Below are 10,627 nucleotides of genomic sequence, written 5' to 3'. Positions count from 1 at the left end.
GCTAACATGGTGAAACCCTATCTCTATTAAAAATATAGAAAATTAGCCAGGCGTGGTGGTGGGTACCTGTAGTCCCAGCTACTCGGGAGGCTGAGGCAGGAGAATGGTGTGAACCCGGGAGGCGGAGCTTGCAGTGAGCCGAGGTCGCGCCACTACACTCCAGCTTGGGCGACAGAGCAAGACTCCGTCTCAAAAAAAAAAAAAAAAAAGAGATGTCTATCTTTCGTTTCATTTACATGGGAGAAACGAGACCTAAACTGGCAACGAATGGTTTCATGTTCCCAGAGCTGGCCTCCTTTCAGGCTGTGCCCAGAATTCGCAGAACCACCTGGGAGGGCACAGCCCCCTGACCCATTCTCCCAGGCCTGGGACTGAGATCCTGCCCCTGGAGGGAAGGCATCCACGGCGAGGTGCCTTCGATGTGGTGCATACTCCCTAAAATGTTCTTCCTTCCCTGTTTTTGTACATTGAGTAAAATAAAGGACTTTGGGGGTCTCTGAAGTAGTCATGATTATTTCATAAATTGTTGATTATTTCATGATTATTTCTTTTTTAACCCATTACAAAACAAAAACATGTGAAAATCCAGATGAAAATAGAAATAAACTACTAGTTACCCATAACCCCACTGTCTTAAAATAATGAGAATATCCACAAATTTCCTTTTTTTATTATTATTACATTATCAAGGAAGATTTTGGTTAAAGATAATGGCTATATGTTATATTTTCAATTGAGGCCTTACTTTCTTTAATTCATTTTAATGTATTAAGTTAATTTAATACATTGAATAGATTAATACATTAAAATTAAATTAAAATTTATTTTAATGTTTTAAAATTATTAAACTTAAAACAATGTTTCATCATATAATAGGTTCAAGTTTATTTAATCAAACCTTGTTAGATATTTAAATTGTTTCTAAGTTATGCTGTGATAATCACCTTTATTTATATAGCTCCCCTACCCACCATTTTGCAATTTTTTTTTTTTTTGAATAGGTTCTATGAAGTGGACTCATTGGGCCAAAGAGTTGAATCATCTAATGCTTTTGATGATATATATTCCCACATTCCTTGAATTGTTTTCTAAAAGGATTTTTGTCTATTTATATTCCCACCAACTGTAGCACACTTTTTAGCACTGGGTTCTGGGATTTATTATTTAAAAGTGACCATTTATTAGAGGATGGTCTATTGACCATGGATGAAGATGCCATGTTATTGTTGTATTCTCTCTCTCTCTCTCTCTCTCTCCCCCTTTCTTCTGTCCCTCCTCCTTTTTGACTTCCTGTGAGGTAGAAGGGTTTGCCACCTGTTAACCACAGCTGAAGGGGTTTCCACCTGTTACCATAGTCTCCAATGCTCTAAACTAGACCCTCAGAGTCTCCTGGCATCCAGTGAGTGCCTCTCTGCAGGGATCTAGAGTATGGGAACCTCAGTGTCTCAGAAGACCCTGAGACCCCAAGGTCTCCTCATGTCACACCTGGAAAATGGGGGGGGGGTGCCTTAAATGCTCTGCCTGCTTCATGTATTCCAAAAGCCTGCTCCGTCACCAGCTGACTGTACAGCCTCAGTCTGGTGGGGTCCTAGGTATTTTTTCTTTGACACATTTTGGACTCTCTGTACTTGCCATACCCTTTGCTGTCTGAACCATCCTTCAGGCTCAGAAGGATGAGAGCTAGTTTTGTGTCATGGTTCCATAGGGAGCCATCCCAGATATGGCTCTTCAGTTATCTATTACGATGATAGCAGGGAATCCTTAAATGCTGTTCACTGTATCACTGCTTACGTGCAGTGCACTGAAACAATTCACAACTGGTCTGTCTGTGTGTCAAAGGTCTGTCACCTGCTTGGCCACGGGGGCATGCTCGTGACTTTCTAGGCAATCAGGTTCCTCTCCTGGTGAAAATAGGAATATCCTCGTGCCCAATCTGTCAGCAAGCTGGGTCTGCAAACTGGCTCAGGACCTTACTGAATGGCGGGGGGCGGAGCGGGGACGCACTAGGAGGGGATGGGACATATTCTGAGGCATTGTAGAGGCTGGCGAGATGAGAGTGACTGAGATGGTGGAGTGGGTCCCTGATCCCAGGCCTTGAAGTCTTGATTCCTACAGTTCTCCCTTTAATCCTATGCCCTGTCCCCAAACCCTTCTCAGTGTGAGCTGATAAATTCTGTTTTGTGTATTAAGCTAGTTTGACATGGACTCTCTCTAGCTACTTGTAAATAATCTCCACTAACATGTCAGCTATGAATACTTTCCCTATACATTCCTAATTGAGGTCCAAGATATGTACAATATCTTTTTTGTACCTAAGTTTTTATTTTGAAATTTTATAGATTCACAGAGTATTGCAAAAATAGAGGTTTCATATACCCTTCACTGGGATTCTTTCAATAGTGACATGTTATGTAACTATAGTTCAGTATTAGAGCCAGGTAACAGATAGTGGTATAATCCATAACTCCTTTTTGATTATTTTTTAAAGAATGTCTAATTGTACGCTTACAGATGTCAAAGCCTGACTCCTGTGGTCAGGAGATTTACAGGCTAGGAAGAATTACACAAAGCAATTAAGTTCAGGCATGATAAGTGTTACACTGTGGTGGGTGTGGGTGTGGGGTGCTCCCTTTACCAACTTACTATGTCCCTGTAAACCAGGCACTTGGCATTTGTTAACTCTTTTTTTTTTTTTTTGAGGTGGAGTCTCACTCCCTCACCCAGGCTGGAGTGCAGTGGTGAGATCTTGGTTCACTGCAACCTCCACCTCCTGGGTTCAAGCGATTCTCCTTCTTCAGCCTCCCAAGTAGCTGGGATTACAGGCGTGCTCCAAACCCAGCTAATTTTTGTATTTTTAGTAGAGACGCAGTTTCACCATGTTGGCCAGGCTGGTCTCGAATTCCTGACCTCAGGCGATCCCTGCCTTGGCCTCCCAAAGTGCTAGGATTACAAGCATGAGCTACCGTGCCTGGCCTGGCATTTGTTAATTCTTTAGCCTCACAACAACTCCATAACAGCAGTACTGTTAGCATCATCATTCCTTTTGCAAAGAGAAGGAAACTGAGACACAAAGAAGTTAAGCAACTTGCTTAAGGTTACAAGGTGTTAGGGAGCAGAGATAGAGTTTCATTAAACCCGGGCAGCCTCTACTGGGAGCCCTTCTGCATAAACATTATGCAACAGGACTAACAGGAACGTAGTACAATGCCTTTTCCTGAGCCTTCCTGGACCTTTCACCAATGTTCTACTCCTCTTTCTCCCTCATACCCTCTCCTTTCTGCTTCCCGGGGTTGGACACTTTCACAGCTGCAACCATATTTATGGATCTCTCAGGCTTTGCTGTAACAGGGCCTGGCATTCCCTGGGTACACCTTTCAGAGGTGGGCACCTGCAGGTTGGGTCAGAGGGAAAGTCAGTTCTCAGAGGTGGTTGAGAGTGCAGGGTTCTAGCCTCACTTCTCAGGGATTGCCTGCTGGTCGTTTAGTGCTGTAAAACAACAAACAAAACAAATCGAGACCCACCAAAACACCAGGAGAAGTCTTGCACAGCAGAGGAACACGTTTACTTGTCAGTTCATGGCTTCAGTCCCCAGCCCCACAGCGTTGTACATGGTGGAAGTGGCAGTGGTAGTGGGGTTGGGTAATGCCCACAGTGCCTCACTCTGGGGGAGGGCAGGGAGGTGGGCAGGAAGAAGGGCATTTAGGAGGACAAGGCTTGGCGCAGGGCTTGGGAGGGCAGGATGAAGGGGACGGCGAGGGGCAGGGCGGGCACTTGGGTGGTGCTGGACACTTTTCCCGTGGGCACTTTTCAGAGCAGCGTTGCAGCAGCTTCTTTAAACAGCTGGGCTGGCATTTGGACTCACACTTTTGTTCACACTTGGGATCGCAGTTCTTGGGCTCAGTCTTGGGGTCATTTGATTTGCTTTTATCATCACTCGACATTGTTTCTTGATTATCTGAGCCCTGCAAAGAAATATGAGATGGGTCGTAGGTGGGAGAGGATTCCTACAGGCTTCTTACAGCTTATCCTTGTACTTAAGAAAGTCTTCCCTGGGATGCGCTCAGGCTCTAGATCATCTTCTCATTTAGGGCCTTGTATGAGTGTGAGATAGCATTTCTTAATCTCTCCACCCTTACTCTGCTTTCTTTTCACTTATTCTTGCTTCTATGCCATAGACCCTAGTAGGAGTTCTTAACCTAGGGCTTTGGACCCCCCACCTCCCCCACCCCACTGAAACTGTATTTCAGTAGAGTTGGTGTCTCTGTAACCCCAAATGTTGTATTTAGTTCATTTAGAAACATGATTCCAAGGAGTCCCTAAGTTTGACCAGATTGCTCAAGGCATTCATGGCACAATAGAAGTTTCGCTCCTCTCAGGCCACTTCCCGTTCCTCTGAAGATAGATGGGAGGTACATTAGCAGACTTGGGGGCCTAGGATACTGCTTTCAATCCTGTGTACCACCCACATCCCCTAAACCTTGAGAATTGCTTTCTTTACTCGAGGCCATGGGAGGGAAAGCAATTTAATCCCTGCCACGAGTGGGTTCCCATGGGCTACTCTAGAACTGCCCACTCCTTTGCCTCCATCCAGGTTCTGATAAATAATAGGGTAAGGGAAGAAATCAGGAAATGAACCATGAAATTCCAATTTATCTGAAAATCTGAACGACAGAGCCACAAAATATGATTTTCCGAAGGGAATTCCTTTTCTCCCCTGTTGAGTTTTGCCCTGAGCTAGGCATTTCTATATGGACAGTTTAACTCCTAGATATGGACAGGGATTTCAGTCCCTCATAATACTTCAAGTTGAATCTAATTGGTTATATTTCTTTGATTTCTTTTAGCAATATAAAAATAACATTTTAAATTTTGTTTTAAAATCAGTATAGCTCCCTGGGGAGGCATATTATTAAGCTGAACTCTAAAATTGTTGAGACCCTGTTCCAAGGTGAAGCACACACCGATTCTTACCACTGAAAATAACAGGAAACTTTCATTCAAACATGACTTTCCCAACCCTGCTCAGTGCGTGGGGTACTTCAGGTCACTCCCAGGAAAGAAGAGGCCAAAGAGTGGCCACTTCCATCTGTCCAAATGCAACTTACCCCTCTGTGTTGGTGGTGAACTTGACAAGTAGTTGAGTGAGGTGGATGTTACGGCTGTGCTGGGGAAGGTGGATTTTCCCTCTGGTTCCTCTGCCCAGCTCTGAGGAAGCTGGGGTCGGGGGCAGGGGCAAAGACCTCCACTTATGAGGTCATTGCAGCATCATCGAGGGGCGATTGTTGTGTGACTCCATAGCTCCCAGCACAACTCAAGCCCTGGACACCAGAATAGAGGCATGATGAACCATCCCCCGCTTGGCTGTCCCACCCCTCCCTAGACCCCTCAACATTCAGGCCGGTAAAATGAGGCTGCAGTGAAGGGTCCTAGGCTCTGAGGATGGGAGGCTCGTTGTTGATAGGAGCAGAAAAGCTGGCCCACTGTTAACACATGGTCTCTAGCTCCTCTTCCACGCCCAAAGTTTAATTCCTCTGAACCTGCCCCTTTCCCACCTTTCTAGGAAAACAACCCTGAATTGATCACAGCCATTTTGACATTCTTCTTTTCTTTTTTTTTTCTTTCTTTTTTTTTTGTGTGTGTAATACGTGTTTAATTTTTTTAAATTTTTAAATTTTTAATTTTTTATTATTATACTTTAAGTTCTAGGGTACATGTGCATACCCGGCGAGAGCTGAAGCAGGGCAAGGCACCGCCTCACCTAACATTCTTTTCTTTGTTTTTCTAATGTGAGATTCTGAAACCTCTTCTTACCACTCCACACAATTGGGTTAGCCCCAGATCCTGCCTTAGGGCAAAAAGGTTTGCCTCTCAGAATTCCTTCCTTACCTTTTTTAAAGGCCTGACCAGGGTCTTTGTGGTTGGAATTGGGGTGTTTCAGGAGTGGCAATGGGAGGCTGGAGTGAGAAAGGTGGGTAGGCTTAGTTAGACACAGGGTGCCTGAACTCAGGTTTAAGAGGTTCATCCCGGCAGTCATCACGAATGAATCACGAGTGACTTTAGATTAAAATCGTGACAAAATTGTGCCTAAGGTATTGAAATATTAGGATGGATTGGGAGATGGGGTGGTAAAGTAAAAGCTGAATGAGACTGTTTTAAAGAAATTATGAAAATCTCCACATCTGAAGGAAGGCAGTCACGGGTCTGGGTGCCCATGAGAAAGGCCTCATTAAACAGGCAGATTCATGGGACTTATTTACTCACTGCAGAAAATTAAGAATTGAAGATGGCTCCAGAGCAAAAGGGCTGCTTCCCAATGTACTAGAAGCCAATATGATGACACCAGCTTTTCGAGAAAAGAAAAGCTTTTTACTGCAACTCGACCATCAAGGAGACAAGAGTCCAGCTCGAATCTGTCTCCCTGTGCTGGCTTTAAGGCAGCGATTTTATTGGGAAAGGTTTAGGGATTAGATTCTGGGGTTAGTAGGTGATTGGTGGAAGGAAAAGGGAGGTCTGGAAAAAGTCCTCAGGCATGGGAAGTTATCTCTTCATGCTACCTCATGGGTCATGCGTGCAAATTCGAGGAGAGTCAGTATGAAACGTGCGGTGGAAATTTGTGACATCAGTATGCTTTTTCTGTGCAGACTCCAGTCTACCAGTCTGCCATATTGGTTCCGAAGACTTCAGCCAATTTTGTTATCTGACAAGTGGAGAGAGTTTCAGCATTTTAGCAAGTTGTTCATTTTTTAAAATCTGCCATCATGTAAACTCAAGAATTTGTGTTAGTCGCTAGTTTCTTTAATTCTTTGGGACAATGTTTCACCAGGTTTTGGGGTGTTAGTGTTACTGTTAATGAGAGCTGAGGAAACAGGGGAACAGATTTGTGCTAAAAGAATATGGGTTTAAGTCTGAGAAGAGTGTAGTTAGAATGAATGCTCTTGGGTGGTTACTGGAAATATGGCTTTGGCCCTTGGGCCACTGGGGAGACCTGAGGCCTTCAGTTCATTTCAGTTCAACAAGTGTTTATTGAATAGATGATCATGAGATGACGATGGAGAAGCCTCATATAGGGTTTATTCACAAGGATAAATAATGCCATATTCAATGAAACCTCAGATGAACCTAAATAGAAGGGGAGAATGGGTTGGGATTTAACCCCCATCACTGGAATAATTGATGGAGTCATAGTCCTGGTGCAGCCCACTCCTCCCATAAGAATTTCATCATTCTTCCATAATTTTGTTCATCAGCTCTCTCTCCTCAAAGTGGTTGAGAAGCAGCTCTCACCCCCATCTCAGGAGACCCAGCCTCGCCTGACGTTCAGCTCTGGACCAAAGCTACCAGTCTAGATATGGAGATGGCAGTCATTTGTGACAGCAATGTAAAAAATGTAGTGACTTCTACTAGCCATTGTTATATTTCTCTTTCTCCTTTCTTCCCTCTCCTATTTCTTGCTCAAGTTCTCAGTGAATGAAAGTATACCAGTCACTGGACTCAGTAGGACACCATTTGCCCATTATCTTTCTAGTATTTAAAACCCTCCTTTGTAAAGGTCAGCACTCCTGGCAGTGTTACATTTGGTATCCCAGCTACCAGCCTTACCTTTCACTTAGGGTTTGGTGGCTAAGTGATTGCCTTCCCTGGCTGGAAGGAAGCACTACTGAGACGAAACACAGAACAGGCTTCTTAGGCTGCTGGGCCTCCACAAGAGAGACTGGAAGAAGAGATAAATGCCAAAGCCCAGTTTGCCTAGATTAGGGTTAGAAGAGGACTGTGAAGTCAGATTTCTGAGTTTAAATCCTGCTTTTGCTAGGTGCAGTGGCTCACGCCTATAATCCCAGCACTTTGGGAGTCGGAGGTGGGCGGATCACGAGGTCAGGAGTTTGAGACCAGCCTGGCCAACATGGTGAAACCCTGTCTCTACTAAAAATACAAAAATTAGCTGGGTGTGGGGGCGCATGCCTGTAATCCCAGCTACTCGGGAGGCTGAGGAAAGAGAATCGCTTGAACCCAGGAGGCGGAGGTTGCAGTGAGCCAAGATTGCCCCATTGCACTCCAGCCTGGGCAACAGAGCGAGACTCTGTCTCGAAAAAAAAAAAAATCCTGCTTTCATCCTTTACTTGCTGAACAACCCCTAGTAATTTACTTAACCATCCAGGTCTCAATTCCCTCATCTATAAAATGATATAATGCCACCATCATCTTAAGATAATGTATAACTTACGTTGATCGCTCATAACATGCCAGGCATATTTGCAAGTGCAAAACCTACACCCTCATCAATTATAGTGCCTCACTAGACTCATAGAATTGTAAAGACTGGAGATGCCATGTATGAAGTACCCCACAAAAATGTTTGTTATTCATATTAATTATTGTTTTTGTCAACACTGGCCAGGTGTCTTCATTGGTTTGCTGAACTTCTCTCTCTGTGTCTTCATTTCTGTCTCATTCTCTCATTCTCATTTTCTGGTGTTGGCCCTATAATCCCACTTCTCCAACTCAATATTTTCCTCAGACCTCTTCTCCATAGCGTTCTTTTTTTTTTTCCCAGCCTTCCAGCCAAAGCTCCTAGTGGTGTTCACAGTAAGATTAGATATTTTAGTATTAACTATTAATGGATGATTTCACTTTTGAGTAGGAAGGGTTGATATCAATGTTATTGATAAAAGATAGTAACTTAATTTTGGCCAAAAAAGTCATTGGGCCATTCAGTGGTTCCTCTGTGTGTGTCCAAAGGCCCTGTATGTCTGCATATTGTATCAGCCCAGGGACATGCTATGAATCAGCAATTTCAACTCCATTAGGATCCGCCTCACTGCTTTTTTGGCAAAGTATTTCTATTTTTTCCCCTGCCTTTTTCTGTCTCTCTGTGTAATTCTTGTTGAACAAGCAGAACCTGCATGCTAGTCAGAAAGCAACTCTATTTCTTCTCTTGATGCCTCTTAAAACCATCTCTATGGGGCTGGCTCTTCCCTTCCTCTTGGAGTGAAATCTCTAGCAGATGCCCTTGACTTTTAGAATCATGCTAAGAAATAGCATAATTTCTTACTTCTGGTTACATAAAAAATCACTTCTATTTACATAAAAAAATCTTATTTCAGTAATCGGACGGTCTTTCCTTGAATGTTGGATTTCCTTTTCTTTCCTACTTGGTACTACTGCAGGAAGGAAGGCTGCATGGAAAAGAAGAGTATCTTCTCTATTAGCTACTAGAGGTTTTTAATTTTCTTCCCTTGCTCACCCAGCTACCTCTTGTCCATTTGGGTAGGGGCTGCAAAGGAACGAGAAAGAAAGACCTGAAAACTTTGTGAACTGGCATAGGAGCTTTCTGGGCTTGGCAGGTGCTTACGGCTGACCTTTCTCCTGTGGAGAACTTGAATGTGTTCTTCACAGACTCTTCCCCTCCCTGCTGGCTGGGTGTTGGCCACGGTTCTTTAGTATGACAGGCACGTCTACTTTGTCTAGCTGTGCATGGCTCCTGCAGCGCCTAGGCATTGGCAGGCTCTCCTACAGCTTCTCTTGGCTGGTATTCCTCATCTTCACCTCCTGGACAGGATTTTAGACATCTGGACAGCCAGTTTTCCCGCCCTTATGGCTCATATCTGGCCCATGGGAACCAGTTATACATCCTCCCCTTTCACTGTTTATTAATCACCATTGGGTAAGTTTTTCTTGATATTTGTATGTTTTGCTCATTCATTATATAAAGGGGTAAGAATGTTCTATGAAATCCTCATGGACATGGTTCAGGGATTAACCTATTTGACTTTACTGCAGTATTTGACACAGTTATGTCCTATATTTTACCCCTCTTCCCTTTTGGCCCTCTGTGACGTGGGTAGCCTCCCACTTACAGCCTCATCTACTCTCCTTCCTGAGCCCTTTCTCCTCTGCTGAATCCTTTCAAAATCACCTGCACCTTCATTTTTCACCCTTGCTGCTGATATTATTATCCACCATTGCTGGAAGTATCAGTTCTGCATAGAGAATCCCAAAGCCCACCCTCTTCCCTGAGCTCTAGGTCTCAATATTAACATCCATTGGATGTACTTTGGTACCTCAAGCTGACTTTACAAAATCAGAGTTCAACACCTTCCACATCTTCCCTAACATGCCCCTCTTGCTCCTCTTATGCACTCCAACTCTGTGAATAGCATCCTGTCCACCAAGATTTAACCGGAAACCTGGGATCATCCCAAACTGTTGCTTCCTACTCAACCTCACAGCAGATGTGCTACCAGGATCTGTAGATTCTACCTCCTGAGCCACAGGCTTCTAAACCAGGCTGTGTTTGGGAGTTGCAGGGTACATTGCTCTCAAGTCGGTCAACCATCCTCTCACAGTCATGGTTGCTGCCTTTATTGTGGCATCATCATCACAGGTCTCCCTGTCTCCAAAGAGTCCCACCACTAATTCAACCCCCAAAGCATTCCCAAAGTGAATTTTATAAAACAAAAGCTTAATTTTACTATTGAATTTAAGATGAGGCCCAAGGCTTTTGGTTGGGTCAACAAACTTTTACTAATCTGGTGTCTACTTTCAGCTCAGTCTTCTACTTTTACCATAGATTCTGGGATAAAGCTACTTGCAGTTTCCAAAATATGCTAGACTTTTTAAATTTTTTAAA

The 10,627-nt window shown here is 43.9% G+C and overlaps 1 protein-coding gene across 1 annotated transcript; it reads right to left on the bottom strand.

Annotated features, from left to right (window-relative positions):
- Positions 1-3,538: 3,538 nt before the first annotated feature.
- On the bottom strand, positions 3,539-5,243 carry LELP1 (late cornified envelope like proline rich 1). The gene is made up of 2 exons (XM_003892653.4): positions 5,106-5,243; positions 3,539-3,962 (listed from the first exon to the last, which is right to left on the bottom strand). Exon 2 carries the CDS (start codon positions 3,939-3,941, stop codon positions 3,657-3,659), a length of 285 nt encoding a protein of 94 aa, XP_003892702.1. The 5' UTR covers positions 3,942-3,962; positions 5,106-5,243; the 3' UTR covers positions 3,539-3,656.
- Between the last annotated feature and the right edge of the window lie 5,384 nt (positions 5,244-10,627).

This window comes from Papio anubis, chromosome 1 (genome assembly GCF_008728515.1).
Source record: "Papio anubis isolate 15944 chromosome 1, Panubis1.0, whole genome shotgun sequence".
Classification (NCBI taxonomy): domain Eukaryota; kingdom Metazoa; phylum Chordata; class Mammalia; order Primates; family Cercopithecidae; genus Papio; species Papio anubis.
Note: the sequence above shows the minus strand (reverse complement) of the source record. Positions and strands in the feature narration are given on the sequence as shown.